The following is a 26827-nucleotide window of genomic DNA, read 5'->3' on the forward strand; positions in this document are numbered from 1 at the left end:
GGGGCTCCCTCCATTGCACCCCACACATTTTTCTTACATCATAGTATGTTGTCCAGAATTCCTGAGCATGTGGGGCAGGACCAGTCTCCTTTTGGGGAGATTTCTTCAGCAGTTCAAGGTGGATTGGATGGATCTGTCTGCCTCTCCCAAATACTGGCTGCTGCTACTGCTGCCACCGCCATTTTGAGACCAGTTTTTAATTTTAGACAGGAAGTCATGACTGAAAATGTCTCTGTATGTTGTCTCAATCAGATATTAAACCAAAATCTGTTGTCCAGGGTTTTTCAGAGGTATTCATGTCCTATTTGGCCACTCCCAACCTTCATGGTGGTGGCTGTGGTCACCATGGCAGCCGCAGCTGCCGCCATCTTGGCCAGAAGTCCAACTCAAATTATTAAAATAGGAGACAAAAAAGTGACATTGCCACAGACAGCATGGAAATAAAAAGGATCATCAGAAAATATTTTGAGGAACTATACTCCAACAAAATGCTAAATCTAGAAGAAATTGACAAACTTCTGAACACATGCAACCTTTCTAAATTGAATCAAAGTGATATAGAAAAGTTACATTGACCACTATCAAGCAAAGAGACTGAAACAGCAATAAGAAACTGCCATAAAAGAAAAGCCAAGGTCCAGATGGTTCCCTGTCAAATTTTATAAAACTTTTATTGAATATATAATCCTAATACTTCTCAATCTATTCCATGAAGCAAAAGAGATCAGATTCTCCCAAATATATTCTATGAAGCCAGTATCACATTAATACCAAAACTGAATAAAGGAAGCTCAAGAAAAGGACATTATATACCAATATCATTGATGAACTTAGTTGCAAAACTTCTAAAGAAAATACTAGCAATGTATGTTCAAAACCACACCAAAAAAATTATACAACACAAATAATAAAATTCCTCCCAGGGATGGAAAACTGATTCATCATACAAAAAAATTAATGTAATTTGCAATATAAACAGAAAAAGAAAAATAAGGCAGCTAAAAACATCAATAATGTCAGGCATAGCAGTACATGCTTGTAATCCCAGCATTTAGGAGGCTAAAACAAGAGGATTGCATTTCAAGGACAGCCTCAGCTACTTAGTGAGGCCCTTTGCAACTCAGTGAGACCCTGTTTCAAAATAAAGAATAAAAACTAGGGCTGGGGGTGTAGCTTGAAGGTAGAATGCCCCAAATAAGAAAGACAATGGCCAACAAATATATGAAAAACTGTTCAACATCATTGGCAGTAAAAGAACTGCAAGTAAAAACTACCCTGATATTTCACCTAACCCAAGCTAGAATAGCATCCTTTAAAAACTGAAACAATAATAAATGCTGGTAAGGATGTGGAGAAATAGGAGCTCTGATATATTGTTTGAAAAATTGCAAATTAGTGCACCCACTTTGCAAAACAGTATGGAGGAAGGTCCTCAAGAATGGGAATGAACCTACCTTATGACCCAGCTATACCACTCCTGGGTATCAACCCAAAATAATTTAAACAAGATTACCATATTAATGCATGCACATCTATGCTTATAGTTTCACAACTCATAATTGCAAACTCTGGAACCAGCCAAGGTGTTCATCAACAGATGAATGGATTACAAAGATATGGGATATGTACACAATGGAATTCTACTCAGCCATAAATAACAAAATTACATCATTTGAGGGGAAATGGTTGAAACTGAAAAATATTATGCTAAGTGAGATTAGACACAAAAAAGTGGAAGGTCAATGTTTTCCCTTATTTACAGAAGCTAGGGATAAAATGGAACACAGGAGGGACTCCGGACAAAGGAGGAAAACAATTAATGGAGTGAAGGAGGAGATCTAACTTAGGGAGGTGGTGCAGGAGAGGAAGACTTGAAGAGGGAAACCCTTAAATGGACATGATGTACATACACAAACTTATCAGTGTCAATCAGTGTCATTCATGGGAAAGTGGGGCAGGAGAGGGAGTAGAGTGGGAACTAGAGGAGGGCTCAATGAGTGCATTTAGCTTCTATCATCCTGAACTTCATCACGGTGTGTGATTGCAATGCATCAATAAAAAAAATAATAAAATATATATTCTGGTTTCTGACTAGAGACCATCATTCTTTTATACATAGAAGATACCATGATGAAGTTGCTCAATCTTTCATCTCAAGAGTATCTGAGTCCCTTAGGAGAAATATCCATGAAAACGAATGTATTGGTCAGCTTTTCTTTACTGCAACAAATACCTGAGAGAAGTCAACTGAAAAAGAGGAAAGATTTATTTCAGCTCAAAACTTTAGAAGTTCTAGTCCATGATCAATTGGTATTATTTTTCTGGTCCTATGAATGTTCAATACATCATGGTGTGAGAGCATGGTAGAGAAAGTCTGTTTGCTTCATGGCTGGATGCAGTTAAAATAAAGAGAAAAGGACTGGGGTCTCACAGTCCCTTCAAAGACAAGGCCTAGTAAAGCACAGTGGCACACAGCTATAATCCTAGTACTTGAAGGCTGAGATAGTAGGATTGCAGATTCAAGGACAACCTCACCTATTTAGTGAGACCCTGTCTTAAAATTAAAAAAATAAAAAATAAAATAAAATCTGTCTAGGGTTATAGCTTGGCGGTAGAATGCCCCTGGGTTCAATCCTCAGTACTAAATAAATAAATAAATAAATAGTATGGTCTAGATGACCTAAAATCTCCTGCCCATTTTCACCTTCTAAAAGCTTCACCATCAGAGAAACATCTCCCTGAAGAGACCCCTACACTGTAGGAGTATCATTTCTCTGCTTTTTCACTAAGATGTATCAGGTCCAGAGATACACATACATTTTGTCTAATAGCCTATAGCATATGTCGTTTGCCTGGATTTGCACACTGAGTCCCCAAATCTTGCGTTTGTTGGTCAGTTATGTGTCTAAATGGATCTCTTTCTCTAAGACTTTATAAACATGGAAAATATATTTGATGAGAAAAACTTACTGTCATGAGAACTATTTATATATTTTCTATATATGCCTGTATGTGAGAAGCTCTAAATAGGTCTAAAATATTGCTGATATAAATGCTTAGTTCTTCCCTATGAAGCAATTGGTAGTCTTTAGCTAATATGGTTTAGAAAAGACTCACTGTTTTTATATAACTGATTCTAACGTAAGTCATCAGCTTCTCTCTGAGGTCTGGTGACCATCCTTACCCAGAAGCTAATAGAATAGCTTGCGCCTTTATAGCCTTGACTCGTCTCTATCTACCAGCCTGGCTCTACTCCACAGGACTAGTGTCTGTACTCTGAGGCTTGCTTCTTGATTCAGGACATGATTTATATACTCAAAGAACATTTCCTGTGTAGGTCTTTTTGTTCATTACTGTGCCAGCAACTTAAAGAATAGTGCTTTATATATAATAGGTGCTTAATTAAAATTTTATCAAATATCGTGATTCTCCCCACCCAAATCAAGAAATAGCAAGCTCTGGAGAAGGCAGATAAATTGTAACTCTCATATAATGCTGTGAGGGATAATGTTCAATGGTTCAGCTGATATGAACAGCAGTATAGAAGTTCCACAAAAATTAAAATTAGAAATGATCCAGAAATCCCACTTTTTAGAATTTATTCAAAAGCATGGTAAACAAGAGTTGAAGAGGTATTCACTGGAGTATTACCATGTTCATTGGAGTATTACTCAGAGTGGTAAAGAGGTGACAATCCAAATGTCTATGGACAAATAGATAAAATATGATATATACATGCAATGGAATAGTTTTTAGCTTTAAAAAGAAAGAAATACTGTCATATGCAATAAAAGATAAAAATAAGGACATTATGATAAATAAGCCATTTGCAAAAAGAAACATACTTAATGTGAGGTGACTGCAGTATCCAGACACAGAAACAGAAAGTAGGATTACAGTTACTAGGGGTTAAGCACAAAGGGGAAATGGAAAGTTGTTATTCAGTGACTATAGATTTTAGCTGTTTTTTAGCTTTTTTTTTTTTTTTTTTTGGAGGTATAAGGATGGAACATAGGGGCATTCTATCTCCGAGCTACACACCCTACCCTATTTTTTATTATTTATTTTGAAATAGGGTCTAAGTTGCGGAAGGCCTTATTAAGTAGCTGAGGCTGTCCGCAAACTGCAATCCTCCCGTCTCAGCCTCCCGAATGCTGGGATTACAAACGTGCACCACCATGCCTGGCTAAATTTCAGCTTTTTTTAATTTTTTATTTTTTTTGGTGGTACTGGGGATGGAACCCAGGGGCCTTCTACCTCCAGGCTACACTCCCAGACCTATTTTATATTTTATTTGGAAACAGGGTCTCTTGAGCCAGCTGAGGCTGGCCTCAAACCTGCACTATCTTCCTGTCTCAGCCTCCCAAGCGCAGGGATTACAAGTGTGTGCCACCACGCCCGGCTTAGATTTCAGCTTTTCAAGATGAAAATTTCTAGAAGTCTGTTGTATAAATGTACAGAGAGATAACAATGTTCTGTCATATACTTGAAAAGGGTTAAGAGAGTGTTATGTGGATTTTTGCCACAATTAAAGAATATATGATAAAGAGAGAATGTAACGTGTTTCAATAAATGTTTAAGCCAGGGGGAAAATTTTTAAAGACTGTGTCAGCTTAAGATAAACAAAATGTATTCATTCATAAGCACACCAAAATATATGCATGAAACATATGTTTGTTAAACCAGGGTGCAAGTAAACCAGAAATAAGCTGCAAAAGTAAGTAACTTACTTTTCTCAGTTAGTATGATAGAAACATATATCTATGACAGCTAAGAGTAACTTGACCTCATTCTTTCTAAAGGCAGTACCAAATCCCACTGAATGAAACCTCAGCTTATAAATGACTCATCATTTATTGATAGGTATTTAAATTTCCATATTTTTCTCTTACAAATAATGCTACTTGCCATTAATTACCTTCTGCCTATACAGTCGTGTGTGTGTGTGTGTGTGTGTGTGTGTGTGTGTGTGTGTGTGTACACACATATACATTTATTGGTACCTTATACTCTCACATCATAATGTGGTTCATAATGACATAATGATAGTCTTTAAGCACCGAATCATTATTACCTGATTCACACCTAACGCTTTGCTTGCCTTCTAATAAGTCTGCCTTAATTCTAGCTCCTTGCTTCACATCGCTGCAGAAACGAGGGTGTGACACTGCTGTTCTGTTTCTCTAATCATAGTCTTTGCACCCATATTCCTCTTGGCAAAGGTTCTCTTCACAAGCTGTGATTTCAGGTAGGATTTAAGAATCTCTAAAAGGAGCTGCTTTTAGGTTCAGGGTGTATGAGAACCCTTTACTGTGGAGGACTCTGCCCCTTCCTTTGTAATGCCAGTAGGCACCACAGTGACAGGGAATTACTGTCTAATAAATGTGTGACCTGCATTGTGTGGATTACAGGGGCATAATTAGAATCACACTTTTAGGAGTGCCCATATTCTCAAGAGCCATCTTCCTTTTTAGAAGCTTAAGCCTTAGAATCTTGAAATTTGTCTTTTTTCCTCATACTTGAGATCTACCTTGGAAAAAAAAAAACAGCTCAGCTATCAGGTTATGCCAAACTTATTCTTCATTATCTAGCAAAACACTACAAGTGTCCTATAAAAGTGACATTTTAAACTAATTTGAATATGTTTTTAAAATTCGAACTAAAATATTGAATATGAAATCCTTATCTATTATTAATAGCTATAAGTTGGTGTTACTACCTCTGTCTTTACCTAAGTATATATACCTAAAACATGATGTACTAAAGTGTAAACCACATGAAGACAGCAATCACCTGTGCCCACAGGATACCATTCTAGGCCCAGCTCTGGAGGGGTACCAGTGACAGAGTACATGGGTATTCAATAGCTGCTGAATGAGTTAATGTTTACTGATGATAAGGACAAACTGTGTTGATGAATAAAGCAAAGGGATACGTGATCAGACACTACACACAAACACACATTTACAGCACATCTTATGATTACATAATCTAAGTGGGAGGACTCCACAGCCAGCGGAGAGGAAGGACTCACTACCTCTCAGCCTACTAAAGGCTTATCACAAAAATTGAGGGCCTAGTCTTTCTGCTTAAGATTTTATCAGCTGTCAGTCTATAGATATTCAGAGAGGGACAACTATGAGGAGCTACATCTACTTCGCATGCCTCAGTTTGAGGGGGTATATAGATACTGTGATCTGGATTTATTAATTTCAAAATGTAATACAAAGACAGGGGCATGAGAACTTGGTACCCATTAGACAAGGGTCCCTAGGTCTTCTTGATAAATGAAGAGTGGTTGAGGAGGCTACGAGAATATTTTTCTAATTTAGCCTTTGTTATTTGCCTAGCTTTGTGAGAATTTAGGAATAGATATGTATTAAGACAGTGTTAGTTATGTCAATACAAGTATAAAACTATTAAAAGGCTGATTGTTTCTGTAAAAAGACAATAGAATATTATTAAAATAACATTAATTTTTGTTTTTAACACACACACATATCATATATATATATATATATATATATATATATATATATATATATAGGCTGGAGATAAAACTAATTAACTATAGGTATTTGGTACATGTGCTATACACATTGCCCTTTACATGAGGAGATGATGTTATAGAAACCAAATTTTATAACATGTGCATATGAAGGTATATGTGTATATATATACTAATAAAGTACTCATACATAGAGGCATTTGAATTCCTCCTATCACCAATAATAATGTAGCTTTAATTTTTAACTATTTGCTAGGCATTTCAATTTTCAAAAATAAGCATACCCCCAATGTTCAGATGTGGGAATTCAGATTTATAAAAATTACACAGTTTAATAATATGGAAAGGGAAAAAGACAACTAGTTAATTGAAAATGCAATACAAATAAAATAAGTTGTAAATGACAAAAATTTATGATTTTACTCACTGTTCTATTTTCCTACTTTTAGTAAAAAATTCTCCTTTCTATAGGATTCTATCTAGCCAAATTTTTAAAAAGTAGAAGTTTTTAAATTACTTCTATTGTTCAATGTCCTGTTCTCAGAGCCAACATTCAAAATTCATAAGAGTTCCATTTAATATTTGTCTGGTTTCAAAGAAATAACTGTTTGGAGATCTTTTTTAACATTTTATTTGAAATAACTTTCTTTTTAAACAGTCAAAATGTGATTCTATTTTCTCTCTTGGAAATGCTCAGTTTTAATAGGCAAAATGGATTATGGAATTCAGTGAATCACTTAGGAAAACTGCTTGACAGTTTTGAGCAAGCTTTGTGTAACTTTTATGAAACACCTCCAATCAGTTTGTCAGGTAGAATTTCCCAAGCAGTCTTTTTCAGATTCCGTTGATTCCATTTTTAGGAGAGCACAACAGTAATAAGGCAATCTCCCACAATGTGAGAGCTCTTCTCTCTTTTCCTTTTTAATTGAAGGATCAAGAATTCACATAGGGAGAGATCTGCCACATTCAATCATCATCCGGACCTTTGGGACAAACCTCAGTTGATATTCATGTCACTACACTATACTGGAAAAAACAAACAAATATGTTTGAAGCATCTATATTCAGGATACATGTTATTTTTATGACACACTAAAGCAGTGTAGTTTAATTCCTACAGTAAACAGAGGTCTTTCATGTAAATAGAGATACCTTGTATTAAATTTACACTGTATTGTACTTATATTGAATTTCCTTGGTTATATATGACAACCCATTGAGCACCTTAGGAAATATAATTTGACATAACATGATGAAGAGACACAAGGATCTATGCCCTAGTGGATGGGCTTTACGGACAATTATGATGCTGTTTTCCTGTGAAAATTAAACACCTTAAAAATTCTATCATTATGGGAAAAGCAAGCCGATAAACTTGAAACTGCTTCCATTAGTCTACCAATGAGAATTGAGTATCTGTGGGTTATCTACTGAAAAACTGAATTGTGAAATAAATAACTTTTCCTCTTCATCACATAGCAAAATATGAAATTTTTACAGCTATATTAGTTATTATTAGCACAAAAAATGCAATGAAAACCCCCAAAATACAATACAGTATAATCAAAGAAATGACTTTTTTTCTGTTGGATATTTATTTTTTGCCTGTTTATATTCCATTCAACTTTTCTCCACTCTACCCAATGCCTTGCAAGTCTGTAGGAAATATAGGTATAGAGAAACTCTAAAGTATATGTTGTATGCATTGTAGAGTCTGGATGTATCAGAGCTAACACAGTTTTACAACTTTCTAGCTGTATAACATTGGCCAAATCACTGCATCTATCGGGAATCTTGTTTTCTCATCTGCAAAGTGAAGAAAAACCTCATTTGCAGTGTTATTGGCTTTCTTCTCTTTGTCTTCCCATTGGTCTATCCTGGAAGAAGCAGCAAAAAATGAGAAGGGAGAGAAGAACTTATTCCCCTGACTCTCATCTCTAGAGCCCATCTCATCTTCCTGTACCCAAAGCTACAACTCCTATCCAATAGCGCTTTTCTATAACCCTAGCTCTTTCTCTGGGTTCTAGAATCTGCCACTGCCTATTTGTCTTCAAATGGAAGAATATTTATTGGCTCCTAGTCAACTAGTTAGCATGGTCTCCTAGTAGCCCCAGCTATCACTAGATGGGTTGGTTTATTATTACTTGTTTCTCTTCCTTAACCCTATCCTCATCTTTGTAAACAGACTCTGCACCAAAATCTTCTCAATTGCCTATTTGAGATGCCATCAGTTCCTGCTGAAACATTGACTGATTCTTAAATCTCACTTAATCCACATTTAACACAAATTTTTCTTGGAGAGGAATCAGTGGGAGCTGTGGAGATAAGTTTGAAAAGCTTTCCTTTAAGGGTGGTAAAAAAATAAATACAGTTTTTAAAACTCCATTATGTTAAGCTTTCTTTTAGAACAATATATCTTAACAGCAAATAAAGAAAGCCATATTCAAAGGTTTTGGAGACACACTGTTTATCTAATAAATTCATGATATTTAATATTTAAGTAGTAATCAACTTACTGATATCTCAGTAAGAACTTTCCATTTATTATTATGAAATCCTTGTTATAATTAGTCAAATAATGGTCGGTGATATTTTTCCTTTTATGAAGTGGTTCTATGTGCCAAATTTTGTTTAAAGATCAATTTCTCAGACTTGCCTTATACCCTAATCTGCCCAGAATAGGTTAGCATCTGCTTCTTTTTTTCTCGCCTTTATTTTTTCCCTCTATTCCACCTGATTTTCTTTGATTAATTTTACATATACTAATGTACCTAAAATTTGTTTTCATGGTTATATTTTAAGTTTTATGAAAGCAGAAACCCAAACTATTACAACTTCTGTATTCCCATACATTGTGCAATGCTTGGCACATTATAAGCCCTACTTAATTACTGATTAAACAATTTACTGCCCAAAATCAAATACACTAAATACAGCAGACTTTTTTTAAAAAATCATCTTACAGTGTTTAGTAAGTACCTGTTTCTTTACGCTTTCTGGGCTTGATTAGAAAGAATAAGGAAAGAATCTCGCTGGGCATGGTGGCGCAAATTTATGATCCCAGCATTTGGGAGGCTGAGACAGGAGGATTGTAGTTCATGGACAGCCTCAGCTACTTAGTGAGACCTTTTGCAACTCAGTGAAACTCTGTTTCAAAACAAACAATAAAAAATAGGGCTGGGGGTGTAATACAGAGGTAGAATGCCCCTGGGTTCCATCTCCAGTACTGAAATTAAAAAAAAAAAAAAGAATAAGGAAAGATCTTAAATAGTCAATATATACATATGAGAAACATACTTAGGCTGGGCCATGACAGAGAACATGCCAGTAAAGAATACAGGTCTGTATAAAATGTTATTCTCAGAGATGTGCAAACTAGATTTTATAAGCTACAAGATACGTGTAGTAAATAAGATTAGAAAAGGAGAAGGTGGTCAAGTTTACCAGTGTAAATCGGCTCCATCTCACTCAAAGATAAGGTCTGCACTTGAGTTCTTCTCTTGAATGTGCATAAACCATAAATGCTCACTTCATGTGTACCTGCTTCAGGTCTTGTACAAAAAAATATTGATAGTTACATGGGTGCAACAACCAAATAACAACCAAGTATACAAACAATCTAAATATCTAAATTTTACTGTGCTGTAATGCTACTTTAAATTGAAAGTGAGTAACTTACGGTCACCCTCAATAAAAGGAATATAATTCATGGAAAATGTATTACGCAAAAACAAAAAAACAAATTTGGCTTGGTGGCACACACCTGTAATCCCAGTGCTTGGGAAGCTGAGACAAGAAGATTGTAGGTTTGAGGCCAGACTCCGCAATTTAGTGAGACCCTATTTCCAAATAAAAAATAAAATAAGGCTAGGTAGCATGAAGGTAGACTTCCCCTGAGTTCAATCCCCAGTACTAAGGGGAAAAATATTTTTTAAAATATAAAAAAATACATCTGGCTTGGTTCCATTAATACAAAGTAGAAAACCATGCAACACTTGTGGTGTTTACTGTCATCTGCAAGAAAGGAAAAATATTGGACTCATGAATACATGAGATATTTCTAGGGTCTTGGCAATATTGTATTTTCTTTCCTTCTTTTTATTTCTTTTTTTTCCTTTTTTTTTTTTTTTTTTGGTGGTACTTGGATTTCTGGAAACTCTTCTACCTCCAGGCTACACTCCCAGATCTATTTTTATTTTTACACTTTTTTATTTGGAAATAGGGTCTCTTAAAACAGCACAGCTGGCTTCAAACCTGCGCAATCCTCCTGTCTCCGCCTCCCAAGCACAGGGACTACAAGCCTGTGCCACCACGCCCGGTGGCAATATTGTATTTTCTAACTTGCATGATAGTTATATAGCACTTTGCTTCTAATTTGCCATTAAATCACAACTCACATGCTTTTAATTCTAGTACTTGGGAGGCTGAGACAGGAGAATCCCAGGTTCGTAGCCAGCCTCAGCTACTTAGTGAGGCCCTTTCCAACTTAGCAAGACCCTGTTTCAAAATAAAAAATGAAAAATAGGGCTGGGGGTATAGCTGGAAGAAAGAATACCTCTGAGTTCAATCCCCAGTACCACATACACACACACACACACACACACACACACACACACACACACACACACACACAAATCACAATCACAATATGTATGCATATATGTATCTATATTGCTTTTATTGCTTTTTCTTTTTTCTTTTTTCTTTCTTTTTTTTTTTATGGTACTGAGGATGGAACCCAGGGGCCTTCTACCTCTGGGCTACACTCCCAGACCTATTTTTTATATTTTATTTAGAAACAGGGTCTCTTAAGCCAGCTGAGGCTGGCTTTAAACCTGTGCGATTCTCCTGTCTCAGCCTCGTGTGCCACACACCCGGCTATGTATCTATATTTCTATGTTGTGTCATCATCACTTAAAAATATAGAAAATAATAGCTGAAAATAAGACTCATTTTACTATCAAGATTTTTCCCCCTGAGGATTAAATTGCACCCAGTTAAACTGCTAACACAGTTGCTATTGTTTCATTAAACTGCTAATACAGTTGCTATTGTTTCAGCCTAAACTTCCTTAGCCTTTCAAATATATGATTCTTCTTACCTGTCTTGCTCCTCTGCACAACATTTTATATGCTTTTTAAATTAAATGTTACATTTTAAGATAATTATTGATTCACATGTATTTGTAAGAAACTATAGAGACCTCATATTCCTTATGTTCCGATTCTTCCAATCTCTGACTACAGTACAAGATCTCAAAGATCTCAACTAGGATTTATTTTATTTTGGTTATTTTTCATTTGAAGGGGTTACTAGAGATTGAACCAAGGGGCAGGAGCATCTATCTTTTAGCGACATCACTAGCCTTATTTTATTTTTTATTCTTATTTTGAAACAAGATCTTGATAAATTGCTGAGGCTGGCTGTGAACTTGCAATCCTCCTGTCTCAACCTCCCAATTTACTAGGATTACAGGCTTGTACCACCATGCTAAGTTTTCATTTAGGGTTTTGACATTGATATAGTCAAGATACAGAACAGGTCCATCATAAGAAATGAGTTTAATTTGAATCCTGAAGTTAGAAAAAAAATCTCCTTTGAACCAGTACTTTAAATATAAGTTAGGTGGGTTTTTTTGGTAGCAGGCCATTTATGAGTTGTTCATAGCTAATGTCACCATTTAAAGGTAGATCTTTTTTCTTTTCTAATCAGTGATATTGCACCATAATGAAGGCTAGCACATACAAGCTCCAGGAATCACAAGTTGTTTTTATTAAGGTGTATATAAAACTGTTAAAGCAATTTCTGTCTTAGATAAATCATGACCAGTGCAGAAATGTGGCAGTATCATGTTCCCACCTCAATCACAACTAATTACTACTTTTTTTCCCTTCTCTTTTTGCAGTACTGGGGATGGAACCTAGGAGCCTTCTACTCCTGAGCTACACTCCCAGCCCTACTTTTTACTTTTTATTTTGAAACAGGGTCTCACTGAGTTGCAAAGGGCCTCACTAAGTAGCTGAGGCTGGCTGCAAACCTGGATCCTCCTGTCTCAGCCTCCCAAATGCTGGGATTACAAGCGTGCACCACCACGCCCAAGTAATTACTATGGTATTGTGGGTTCTAGCCAACATTTCTCACTCCACAGTTCTGCCAAGAAAGGTTGCTGCTTTGTGCAGCTCCCTAAAAATTATTCTGTGGTTTCTGCCATGGAAGGTTGCTGCTCAAGGCCACTTCCTGACAATAGTCTTCTCTTGCGCAACAACAACACAAGGCCTGATATAATAATTTTGGGAGAATTTAATAATTGGGGATTGAGAAGGAGATAGAGATGACAAATTCCCCCGGCCTTCTGTAGCCAGTGCTCTTCTTATATTAAAGGTTTAGACAAAGCAAATGGGAAGAAGGTCACAAGACCAAGGAGTGACACTCACAAATTAAGACTAGGGAGTGTCAGGCAGGTCTAAAACCACGGAGGGTCAACGTAAACATTTCCGGGAGAATAGAAGATCATCAAAGGCCAGCGTAGGATCTCCTACTGTGCAAGGAAGCTTGTCTGATTGCAGACAATTTACACTCATCGTGTACAGTATACCTGGTTAAGTGTTCCAAAATGATGACCTCATTGCATGTGCCCCCCGACACTACATATTCAGGAGAAGATGGCTTTGATACTATTATTATTGATTTTTTTTTTCGGTACTGGGGATGGAGCCTAGGGACCTTCTACCTCCAAGCTACACCCCCAGCCCTATTTTTTATTCTTTATTTTGAAACAGGGTCTCACTGAGTTGCAAAGGGCCTCACTAAGTAGCTGAGGCTGTCCTTGAACTGCAATCCTCTTGTTTTAGCCTCCTAAAGGCTGGGATTACAAGCATGTACTGCTATGCCTGACATTATTGATGTTTTTAGCTGCCTTATTTTTCTTTTTCTGCTCTTTTTTTTTACCTCAGTCTACATTATGTATTTAGATTAATTTTTATGTATAACTTCATTATGCTTCTGAATACATTCACAAAAATATATCGGTGCTTCTTTTGTGCATCATAAAATCCCAACTCCTTTGAATGGTGTTCAAGTCCCTAACCTTCCTTTGCAGGGTTATTTTTTATTTGACTTTATCCACCTGCAGCAATAGCAGCAAAATATTGTTATTATTATTTATTAATAAAAATAATAAATCCTTACTTGTCTACATTAATCACATTATTTTTCTCACCAGGAACATCTTTCTGAGTTAGGTTTTACACATTCTACCTTTTCTGGAAGACCCTCTGTTTTGTTTGAAAGACCTATAGAAAACCCCACTTCCTTGTATGGAAGACCAGGCTTCTTGAAAAACATATACCTCTATGTTAGCCGAAATGGCTGCTCCCTGCTATGGGTACCTGTACTTACTATTAACTAATTCTCTTAATTTGTCTGCCATAAAGGTTTTTGTGGCACTTAGCATTCTTGTTTAGCCCTTGAGTTGTTACTTAATTATATTTGTGTTTTAACTACCTCTATTGCTTTAAGGGCAGATCTTATTTCTTGTTCTTTCTGTCTCTTAAAACAACTAAGCATACTTTGCAGATAATGGGCTTTCGGTAAATATATGGTAGTATTTTCATTAGATCCATCTTAGTTGCTATTAGGGATACAGCATGTTCATCAGTTTTCTTAATATGGGTTGTGTTTCTAAGACTTTTAGAAAATTATGTTCGAAACACAAAACAAGTGTAAGGACAACAGTGGGATGAGACTGCTGAGTTCCATGCCTGGATTTGTATTTGTATGACTTTGTAAAACAGAACTTCTAGGATTCTGTTCCCTCATCTTTATAACAATGCAAATAACAGTTCTTATGTTTTTTAGTTGCCAGTATTATGGAAATAATATATAAAACAGGTATCCTATTTGCCTGATTCAAAGTAAGTGGTCAGTGGGTTTTTCAGTAATGAATTTTAATCATTTTGTGACATTTAAAAAGACATTTAAAGAATATAGCCTTTTACCTTCTCCAAAGCTATGAAAATATATTTTCACTTATATGTGGAAGCTAGAGAGAAACTGAGAAGCAAAAGGACTTCATCTAAGTGAAGGGAAATATGAATAGAATAGTAGAGGGAGTTTTGAGGAAGGAGATGGGGAGGTGAAGAGGGAAAGAATGAAGAATTAACAGATAAGAACTTTGGATCATGCCCCTCGGCTGTACCATAAAAATGAACTATATAGAAACATGATACTTCAAGATACCTAAGTGGGTATCATCCCTGTGTATGATATGATGCTAGAGTAGATGAAGATGGGTTTGAAATGTAAAGTCTATGGGACTTGGTGATAAAGTTGGTATGGTGCCTGGTTTGGGGGGAAATATTAAGAATGACTTAAAGGACAGACTTACTTATCCAATATACTTTGGTTCTATAGCACGGTCCAACAATTCCTCTTTTACTCTGTCCTACACATGATGTTTACCTCCAGGATGAAGGATAATGTTGTGTTGTATGCATGTGTGTGTGCACACTAAAGATGGACTTCAGTCTCTCCTAGCTCTCAATTCAGGGCCATCCTGGATGTTAAGTTTCTGAGCAGTTGAATTAACTGTCAGAATTCTCAATTTCATCCTTAGCTCATTTGCCATCTTGCTCATTGTACTTTAAGCCCATCTCTCAATAACTGTCTGTTCTTTCTATATCCATATTTCGAAATGTCATGGTTGCCTAGTTTCTCAGGGGTTGACTTGCTAGAGTCAGGTAGACAAAAAATTAAAAAGTAACTTTGGAAAGACTGTCACTGAGGAAGGATGCAGTTCTCAAAAAGTAGTCGCAGGAATGGATAGGTGAAGTCACTAAGTGATGTTCAAGATAGGAGCTTGGTAAGTACCCTGTACCTAATCAGTCTCTGAGGTATTACTGAATTAAAGAACATAGCCTTTGATGTCCATAATCACAGTTTGAGTCTTCACAAAATGATTCAATTATATCCATTCTTTTGCATGAGAAGACAGGTAACTGTGTAGTACTTACTAGAAAGATTTTCTTCAAAAATGACTAAGGTTTTTAAAGTTCATTCTTAAGCGATGTGACTTAGTTATAATGGAAATTAACTTCTATAAAATACCTCATTTCCCAACATGTCAGATAAATGAGATATTATGCACATAATCTTAGCATAAAAGAAATTATCTGTTCCTCAATTATGTAAGTAAAAGGAAATATTGATTTGGGTACTTTCTATTTCTGTTGAAAAGCAGGTCAACTAGATAGCATTTCAAAGATCTTACAGTTCCTTTAAGAGCTTCTACAACACGTTATTTGCACCTAAGATCTTTGGTAGGGATTAAATGATTGTTTCACTGAGTTCCTGGCACATAGTAATCTTTTGGAACTCTTATTACTGTGATTATATCTATTTTTCTTTCTTTCCTTAATTTTTCTGTGTATCAGCTGGGTTTTCATTATGTTAACTTTCATAGTCTTAATTCATTTGTGCATCAAATATTAAGTGACATTAAGTCAACTTAGTTTCTGTAAGTGTTCTTAAAATTACTATAGATGGCCACAGTAGAAATAAAGGAGAACAGATGCTGGCAGTTGTACTGTTTTGTAAAACAATAAGTGGCACATTACAGCGAAATAAAAAGTCTTCCCACAAACAGGCGTGGTAGTGCACACTTATAATCTCAGTACTTAAAAGGCTAAGACAGGGCTGGGCGTGGTGGCGCAGGCTTGTAATCCCCGCACTTGGGAGGCGGAGACAGGAAGATCGCACAGGTTCAAAAACAGCCGTGCTGGCTTAAGATACCCTGTTTCCAAATAAAAATATAAAATAGGTCTCAGATTATAGCCTGGAGTAAAAGGGTTTCCAGGAACCCCAGTACCTCCCCCCCCCAAAAAAAAGGCTAAGACAGAAGGATCAGCAACTTAGTGAGGCCTTCCATAGTTTAACAAGACCCTGTTTCCAAATAAAAATTAAAATAGGGCTGGGTATGTAGCTGAGAAGTAAAATATCTTTGGGTTCCATTCCTAATATTATACACATACACACACACACAAAAAAAAGATAGACTGTAAAAAGTTATCTTCAAAACAGGGAAATGAGTCATAGAAAGAGCTGTATTAAAAGTATTAGCTTCTTTAAAAACAGATTATATTCTAAAATAATGTATTAATCAAAACTAATTGGCAAATGAAAACAAAGCACTAAGAAGTTAAGAAGACAAAGGATATTTTATATAAGGAGTCACCCCCACCCCTGCGATTGAATCCTAGGCCTTGTGCTTGCTGAACACATACTCTACCACTGAGCTACTTCCCAAGCCTCAGGAGTTGGATATTTTGTATTACAAATTGGTTCTAAAGACGTCTTAATGACTGAAGAACAAAGAGGGAAAGGTAGCAGATAACTGGAGCAGTGTAAAAGATGACTGAAGGAGCTGCTACTTTGCTGATTCGACACTTGAGCCATTGTGGTATACTGATCAATCTGGAGCTGAAATGCCAACAACAGTCCCCTGCTGAGGAGGCCTTGAGTGCAGAAGAGGCTTCTGCTGTCTGGAACGCTTGTGGCTGCAGGTGCTTTGTCCCTCTGCTGTATCTGTTACAAAGGCCTCAGTCCTTAGACCTGGAAGCTGGACACTTTCTCATTCTAGCAGAGCCCAATAGAAAACTAATGAACAAAAGTGTGTAGGCTCTTAGCGTGGCAGTACTGAGCAGGTGTGTATACATGGGAGGCTCTGAACATCAGAAGGATCACCATCTCAGAATCTGCTTAATGCTCATACTTGTGCTTCCTTCTGCTTCTCACGACCAGAGAAGTCACCCTGCTCCTGTCTCACACGATCCTGCTCTGCTTTGTACAGATGAGGTTCTCATTCTTGGTCACAATTCTGATGTTCAGATGTTAATTCCTCTTTGGGTCCAGACACAACCCACCTGGATGTTCAGCATGTGTTTGAGATTCTTTAACTAGTGAACCACTTAAACCTTCATCACTAAAAGGCCTATGTCCTAACTGGTTCTGTCTTTATTGGGTTGCTGTACACATTCAGTACCTATATGGTTGGATCTGGTCATATGCAGAAAAGCAAATGAAGATTTTCTGAGGGTCAGCATGTGGTGGGTGGGAAGTCTGTTTCTCCAAGAGTGTCTTTCTCTTTGTCTATTGGGTTTACTGCATGAGGTTTCCAAATTGCCTAATAATATTCACAGGTCCTTATTTAGCAGTACCTTGCTTGTGATCCACAATGTAAGCATCCCTCTATGTGTATAGAAAAAGCAAATGTATTTTGCAAATAATTAAGTGTAGTAGAGAACATATGCTGTTTTTTTTCTCTTGCTTCCCCTAACCATCTTTCCTCTCGAATAAAAAAATCAGCATCAACTCTGATACCCAAGTCAATACTGCTACCTAGACAGCAGTACCTGTAGGAATCCCAAATCCACAGGGTGTTGCCCTTCAGTGTATCATGTGATGGAGGCTTAAGAGGCTATGCAGCAATCTGTCATGCTAGGAGCTGAGGATTCTTGTGATATGAGCAGTAGGTTCTTTGGGGATTAGTTCACCAGTCTGCTTCCTTTTCTCTAGATGGATTTCTCCCCCACCCCTTCGGTACTGGGAATAGAACCCAGGGCATTCTATCTCCCAGCTATACCCCCAGGCCTATTTTTTATTCTTTATTTTGAAACAGAGTCTGACTGAGTTGCAAAGGACCTCACTAAATAGCTGAAGCTGGCTGCAAACTGGGATCCTTCTGTCTTAGCCTCTCAAATGCTTGGATTACAAGTGTGTGCCACCACGCCTAGTTTTCTAGATGTATTTCTTAATCCAAGGTAATCCAAAGTGAGGGATGTCCTTACAGTGCCTACAATACTCTATTAGTGTATGGATGCTGACACTTCCTGACCATTGTGAGCAGGTCTAGAGGTGAACAGTTTCCTCCTTCAACAGAGAGTTGCTTGGAGAAAAGGTTCCTGGTGTTGTGTGGTCCCATGAGCAAGGTGAGCCCAGAAGTGACAGTGGATGAAGGTTGAACTTATTCTCAGGACATTTATAAGGCAAAATCTTTGTATCCATAAAGCTGAGATTTTGGCCTTCTATAACTATCAGAGACTTCCTAAATAACCTTGACTTAGCTAAAATCTTGTTTTAAAGTCCTTTATCTCTGAGCTAATATTTAATACTATCCTTCCAGCTGTCTTTTCAAGTTGGGGTTATTTTTCCAATATTCATAAATTATTAGTGTATATTGGATGTCAATATTTTTACTGAGCTGGCTGCATGCTAAAATTTATTCATTTAGTCAATTAAACAAGGAATAATAATACTAATAATGTCATAAACAGATAAATGCTATGACAGAGATGTCCTGTGAGCTGTGGGAGAAGCATCTAACTTCTGTCCTGGGGAAAGGCTATCTGACAAAGGAATATTTAAGATAATTCCTGGAGAACATATTCAAGGAGGCCACTGTGAAATTAATCTTACTTTGAAAGCAGTTCTAAGCATGGAATAAGTTTTCATTCCCACAGCATAATGTTTAGTCAGTTTGCGGATTCCATAATTCTAGTGAACATAGATACTTAGTCACACTAATCCTTATCTTCCTTTTCTTAAAAATATTTCAACTGAATAAGTAAAATTATTATATTATATAGCCATTTAAATTTCTCATGTCTGCTAGTTGATTTCATGAAAATACACATGACTTTACTTCCAAAGTAAATTTTATTCAGTCATTCAAACCAAAAAAATCATAGTTTCTCTAGCCCATTCATGAATGGAGTTTGTAGTGTTAGTCACAGCCTATTGTGTGTGTGACTCACTGTTGCAGCTGAAAATATAGGCTCTGGATTCAAGTAGCAACTCCAACCCTTGCCCATTGTGTGACCCTCAGCTAGTTACCTAAACTCTGTGCCTCAATCACCTTACCTATAAAATTGTGATAATAATATCTCTACCATGGGTCAGCTCTAAGAAGAGGGTTAAGAAGTCAATATATGTCAGGTGCTTAAATCAGTGCCCAATTCACTGTGAGTAATATATAATGTAATAATGAATATGGTTACTTTACTTCCAGAAAATATGTATTGAGAATATAATCAAACCTGGCATGGTGGTGCATGCATGTAATCCAGTATTTAGGAGGCTGAGACAGGAGAATTGTAGGTTTGAGAAAAGCCTCACAGCAATGTAACGAGGGCCTCTGCAATTTAGTGAGACTCTGCTCCAAAATAAAAAATAAAACAGGGCTAGACCCAGGCTCAATTGCCAGTCCCACACACACACGCACACACATATACACACTCACATTTTTTTCAGGAAGCAATAAATTTTTTAATATCATTTTTTCATATTTGATCTGGAACACAATTTGGAACATAAATGACAGCTGTGAACATGATACAGTAGATCCCCCTCCTGGAACTATCAAGTTCTATTTCTACCTCTGTGAACACTAGCTTAACAATTTGATGTTCAAGGGTAAATACTGCTTTATCTTATGGAAAGAGATAGGCAGTAGACAAGAGGAAGTACCACATTCTGTGATTCAGTGATTCAGTGAAACTAGAAATCAGATCTGAAGTGCTTGTTTTCCTAAGACATTATTTTTTTTGGTTATTTTCCAGTGGTTGTGCTAAAAGGCAATTATTATCTTCCCAGGTGTTATCACCAGTTATGGATTATATCTAGATGGCATATTAATTCAGAATTCCTCAGAACTCAGCTGTCATGCCTATGGATTTGCTCCTGGGAGCCTACATTCCTTCAGAGTCCAAGCATGCACGGCCAAAGGTTGTGCTCTGGGCCCACTGGTGAGTATGTAAATTTGCATCCTGGGAGGTATTAACTGTCAGTTGACACTGAATATCAAGGAGGAAGTAAGTGGTGGTGGCTTACTGCTCACAGAGCTTTTCAAGTACCACGGGAGATTTTTCTTTTAATAAAAGTTCATTGAAGAGTTACTAAGATTTTATATTCAACATAAATGTCAAGACTGCACATAGGTCTAGGGAAGGATAGAAGAGGTATTTTCTTGAAAAAAAGGTAAGTTGTTTGGCTTAGTAGACATTCATAAAATTTTGCCTAATTTAGTGAAATGTGTAAGGTAGTTGTTTTTCTTCCCAATAAGAGCTCAACAACCAAGTTTATGATTAAAAAGTGAAAGTTGAAAACCCATAGCTGTTTCAGTACAGCAACACTAAATAGGTATGTTAATCGATTTAAAGATTGAGTTTACCTCATTGCTTACAGATTTTTTTTTTTTTTTTGCAGTGCTGGAAACCAAGGGGCATTCTACCTCCAAGCTACAACCCCAGCCCTATTTTTGTGTCTTTATTTTTTGAAACAGGATCTCACTGAGTTGCAAAGGGTCTCACTAAGTAGCTGAGGCTGTCTGCGAACCGTGATCCTCCAGTCTCAGCCTCCAGAATGCTGGGATTACAAGTATGACTCACCACGCCCGGCTCACAATAAAATATTTTTATTTCATTAATGTGATATAGTTTCATAAGAATAGTATTTAAGCCGAGCATGGTGGCGCACACTTGTAATTCCAGTACTTGGGAGGTTGAGACAGGAAGATTGCAGGTTCGCTGCCCGTCTCAGCTATACTTAGGGAGACAGGCCTTCTGCAACTTAGTGAGACCCTGTTTCAAAATAAAGAATTAAAAACAGGGCTAGGGGTATAGCTTGGAGGTAGAATACCCTTGGGTTCCATCCCCAGTACTACAAAAAAAGAACAGTATTTAAATTATAAGAATATCAATTTTGATATATATATACTTCAGAAATCTGCAATCTATATCTATATTACTTAATAGTTAAGAACTTGACAAAGTCATGGTTTTTTTCTATTTTTTTTTTTTGTATTAGGGATTGAACATGAGGGCATTCTATTTCTAAGCTACACTCCCAGCCCTATTTTTTCATTCTTTGTTTTAAAACAGAGTCTCACTCCTTACTAAATACCTGAGGCTGGCCGCAAACCTATGATCCTCCTGTCTTAGCCTCCCAAGTACTAGGATTACAAGCATGCACCACACCACCACCAGCTCTACCATTATTTTTAAATCCAATTACTAGTGCATCCTTGTCATAGACTAACATTACATTATTTCATTTCAAAATAGCACATTATACTTCTGTGCATTTTTCTTGATTAATTAGATTTAGCTTCTTTTTAGAAACATACTCATTAGTTTTAGATACTTTTTGGCAATGTTTGCTAATTTCCTATCATCTTAATGCACTTTGACTTCATTGAACAGTGTATTATATAAATATTACATTCAAAAACAGATCTCTGGTTTAATTTTTGCTTCCTTTTTTGATCACACCTCCCATTTCATTTCATTTCAGAGAGTGGCTGCTTTCCAAGCAGCTAAAATCATCAGCCGGTGGATCTCAGCAGTGTCATCTTTATTGCCATTAAGCACTTTATAGCTCAGACCCTCTGATAGATACTTACCCTTAAAAGCAAGACTGGCAATACGCTAGCTTTTTTCCTCCATTCAGAAAAAGAACACTTCATATGAGATTGAAACTTAGGCTTTTTCAAAATATACATTACAAATTGTGTTTCTGGCTTCAAAATTGGTTCCACATCATCTCCTGATGTTCTGGCAGCTTTAAACAAGGGGGACATAGTTATTGATCTGTATCCTGTGCAGATAGTAGGAGGAAGTCATCTTCAAAAATCAAATGTTACAGGGCCCTGATGGGAAAGAGGAAAAACAGAATTAGATTGTAAAACCCATTCTGCCTCATCCATTCTAAACTCAGTCCTGACTTTCAGCACAGACTGATTTTCTCCCCTTGGTACTTTTCTTTATCCTGCACTCAGTATGCAAACACTTTTCTCAATGATCCATCTCTAATCACTGGGATTGAAAAACAATGTCTTCATTTAGAACAAGTCAACTACATGCTGCCAAGAAGTTAAACCTCATGGTCTTTGGTTGGTTTTAAAATAATTTTGTGCCAAATACAATCGTATTATACCTTTATGAATCGGAATATCTCTGTATTCTAAAGTCATGGATCGCTAACACAGTCATAAAGGATGTTACAGATCTATTTCCTTTTTGTTGATGATTTATTTTAATATGTTTTTACTGATTAAAGAATTCTATGAAGCAGTCTTAAGTCTTAAGAGCCAGACTTTCCTGTCATTAAATTATAATATTTTCTTTTCCTTTTTTTTTTTTTTTTTTGGTGGTGGTACTGGGATTCCTGGAAGCCCTTCTACCTCTGGGCTACACTCCCAGACCAATTTTATATTTTTTGAAACAGGGTCTCTTAAGCCAGCACGGCTGGCTTCGAAACAGCACGATCATCCTGTCTCTGCCTCCCAAGCGCGGGGATTACAAGCGTGTGCCACCATGCCCGGCTTATAATGTTATATTTTCAAAAAGAATCAGTCACATTTAGCAATGGGATATGTATGCGTGTGTGTGTATGCATGTGTGTGTGTGTGTGTGTGTGTGTGTGTGTGTGTGTGTAAGTACTGGGGATTGAACCCAGGGGCATTTTCCCTCTGAGTTATACCCCCAGCCCTATCTTATTTTGAAATAGGGTCTTAGTAATGGAAGGAATCGCTAAATTGCTGAGGCTGGCTATGAACCTGTGATCCTTCTATCTCAGCCTTACAAGTACTGGAATTACAGGCATGTGCCACCCTGTTAAGCTTATACATATCTCTTATAGATATTCTTTATTTAAAGCCCAATGCTACAGCATTTAAAATGAGACATTTCATTGTTGCAAAATTTTTTATTTCTATTGTTAAATTGGTTGCTAGCAGAAATCAAAGAAAAAAAATTTTCAAGAGTCTACGTTTGTTCACCTAACAGTATGTTTCAATAAGAATTTTGTTTTTTAAGAAAGAAGAGTATGTTTATTTTGCAACCTCTTTATATTTGATCTTATTTTTTTCATGCATGTAGAGAAATACTAGCCAATGTTTTCTATGACAAATATGCTTCTTAGTATCAAATGTGTTATGATTTATCCTTTAAATTGGCAAATTTGTCAAATAATTTAAAAATTAGTAAAAAATAATAATTTTGGTAAAATAGAGTAGTGCATATGTAAAAGTACATATGCAATTTCTACATTTTTTACCATTATATTTTAATGTTATATTAGTTTAATGGGTTTTGTCTTTCTGTTCTGACCAAAGTGAACTGCTACTGGTAGTTTCAATGGAGTTTTCCTGTACCCATCTGATTCCTCTCTGGTTTGTTCAGTTCTTGTCCATTTAAATACTTTATTTGACTTTTGAAGAAAGTCTAACTTAAAAATAATTCGCAGTGCTTTGAGGCCCAAAGACCCTACTGTGCATTGTCAAACCCCAATTGGAGTCTCACGGATGTTCAAAAGAATGAAAACATTCACATAGAATGCAGCAACAAAAGGCTTTTCAGATGTTTTCATTCTCTCACCTATTAGAATTTCCACATTTTTTGTTTATATAATAAAATTCAGTGCTATTTTCTATAGGAAAATCTCTTTGCTTTCTCCTCCATCCCTTCACACACACACTCAACCAATGTTAGATAACACTATTGGATTCTAATGCTGACAGTTTTACAACTGTGTCTGGCCTTGGAATATTCCTCAGGAGTTACCTTAAGGAAGAGGTGTCAAACTACAGGTCCCTGTCACATGATATGGTTAAAAAGTAGTAGTCTTGGTTTCTTTGTGATGACATGCTAAAACACATCCAGACTCAGACTCCTTCTCACACACACATGTACACACACATGCATACACACACACACACACACACACCACTCACATCCAGTTTTCTTTTCAAAGAAGCAAATCAGTTTGTTATTTAAGACATCTAAATCTTTTTTTTTTTTTTTTTTTTTGCTTTTTTTTGCGGTATTGGGGATGGAACCCAGGGGCATTCTACCTCTGAGCTATACCCTCAGCCCTATTATTTTTTTATTCTTTATTTGGAAACAGAGTCTCACTGAGTTGCAAAGGGCCTCACTAAGTAGCTGAGGCTGGCCACAAATTCGGATCCTCCTGTCACAGCCTACCAAATGCTGGGATTACAAGCATGTGCCACCATGCCCAGCTAAGACATCTAAATCTTGATAGCAACGTAAGGCAAAATATGTATGGTCAGGAAAGTACCCTTTGAAAAACTGTTCTAAGCTTACTATTCCCTAGATCACTATTACAAAGGGAAACAGTGTCTACCTTAAAGGGGGTTGTTGTGAAATTTAAATGAAGTATTATTCTATATAAAACCTTCTGTTTTATTAAGGATAAAAATGTTATTGAAATGGTCGTGTGTTTTGTTGTACATTTGTTCTTAAGTACTTAAAATCTGGGTCAGAGCAATATAGTGCAATTGCCAAACAATATAGAGCTGGAGTACTTATGGAAACTAAAAATATATCTATATTTATTTTTAATTAACCAAGTATTTGAGGGTAAAAATATAATTATCTAGATTACTCTTAATTATTTAACATATTGAGTCTTATTATATTTGGAACCCTTGAAAATCATTTTCCATATAATAATTTGAGATATGCATGCAGAAATAATGACACACTGCCTTATAGTGAAATATTAGAATGATGAGCAGGTATTTTTCCAATTTTTATCAATTTTTTTGTACATAGCTGTAAGACTAAAAAAAAAAAAAGAGAGAGTGAGAATTAGAGATCCAAAGATCCAAAGAATACCATAGCCTTTCTCTGATGAAAATAAACATCCTGTGACCTATACTTATTAAAAATTAACACTGCCTTTTTCACATTTATTTTCATAATTGGGAAAGTATATTCACCTTAACAAATAAAGCCTTCATAATTGAGAATATTTGCCTGCCTAAGGATTTTCTGTTTGATCACATTCTTGTGAGGCAGGAGCCTGCCTGCACTTTAAGCATAAGGTCAAAAATTATCAACATATTCAATAAACTGTAGAAGGACAAATATTTAAAAACGATGCTTATGAGTTTGAGGTGATTCATTTACCGAGATTGAGCCAGCGATTAAAAGATAATCAAAAGTCTTGAATCCTTTCTACTCTCTTGCCAACTTCATCTTCCTTTGGCAATTCGGCTATTTTACTTGTTGAGCTACTGAAATCTTTCTGACCCTGTGAAGTTTAGAATTACTTTGTATTTAAGAGTCCTCTTGGGACAATCCATCATTTGCTCTTTTCTGGATAGGCTACTTAACATGTTCTTTTGTGGGTCAGACGCATTTATATAATGTCCACACGATGCCATCTTTACATACCTAAAATCAGCATAACTCACAGAACTGTGTGTGTGTGTGTGTGTGTGTGTGTGTGTGTGTAGATGCTTGGCATGGCTTTTTGACAAAAGCCTATCACTTTCGTCAGAAACTTGTGAAAACAGACCATGTGCATTTCTGCTGTTTTGCAATCACATAGAAATGATTTTTAAGCAGTCCCCAAAATTGTCTGTGGTTACACGCCGCCGTGGGCACAAGCACAGTGTGAGCTGATCCATGTATTCTGGAAATCACAAACAACTGCCTTGGTCAGGCGCTCACATTCTAAGCTCTAACAGCAGGAGGAAGAAAACACAAGGTACGCTTTGATCCTGCTGACAAAATGAGGTATTCAGACAAGATGCTACTGTCAAAATAGTTTACTTCACAGCCAAAAGAGATTCTTTGAAGAAATATGCTCAAAGCAAAGCATGTACTTATTTTATTTGCAAACAAAAATAAATCTTTTTATACTCACAGGTAGAAAATCGAACTCTGGAAGCTCCTCCTGAAGGAACAGTAAATGTATTTGTCAAAACAGAGGGATCCCGGAAAGCTCACGTGCTGTGGGGAGCACCTTTGTGCCCTAATGGAAACGTAACATACTCAGTTTTGTTTACTGGAATTTTCTTTGCAGATCAAGGTAATTTTTGTGCAACTTTTAAACTTTAAATAACATTATAAAGCAATTTATGTTTGTTTAAAATCTCTGTTTTAGCCATGGATTTTTATTTTCTTACTTTTCATAAAATAACTTATACTGAGAGCCAGGGCAGCAGTTTCCAGTGTCCGGTCCCCAGAGCAACAGCAATAGTCCCTGCTGATAAAATGCTGGAAATGTGGATTTCCAGGCCCCAGTTCCTACTATCTGAATCAGAAACCCTGGAGGCAGGGCCAAGCAATCAGTGTTTTAACATACTCTTGGATAGTTTTGATGTACATTCAAGTGTGTGAATAAGTGATCTGGTGTTCCATCATCCCCTCTCATCCATGGTTTAACTTTCTATTGTTTCAATTACCAGTGGTCAGCCACAGCCCAAAAATATTAAATGAGAAATTCCAGAGAGAA

The 26827-nt window shown here is 36.5% G+C and overlaps 1 protein-coding gene across 2 annotated transcripts in view; it reads left to right on the forward strand.

Moving 5' to 3' along the window:
* Positions 1–26827, forward strand: part of USH2A (usherin) — a gene marked incomplete at both ends in the record, with an annotated part of 871783 nt that overhangs the window by 468589 nt on the left and 376367 nt on the right. For both annotated transcript variants that reach the window (XM_080698222.1, XM_080698223.1), the window contains 2 exons: positions 20156–20307; positions 26239–26401. In XM_080698222.1, coding sequence (XP_080554348.1) covers positions 20156–20307; positions 26239–26401 — 315 coding nt within the window. The remainder of the gene's footprint in view (positions 1–20155; positions 20308–26238; positions 26402–26827) is intronic.

This window comes from Muscardinus avellanarius (assembly GCF_963383645.1).
Source record: "Muscardinus avellanarius genome assembly, chromosome: 7".
NCBI lineage: Eukaryota > Metazoa > Chordata > Mammalia > Rodentia > Gliridae > Muscardinus > Muscardinus avellanarius.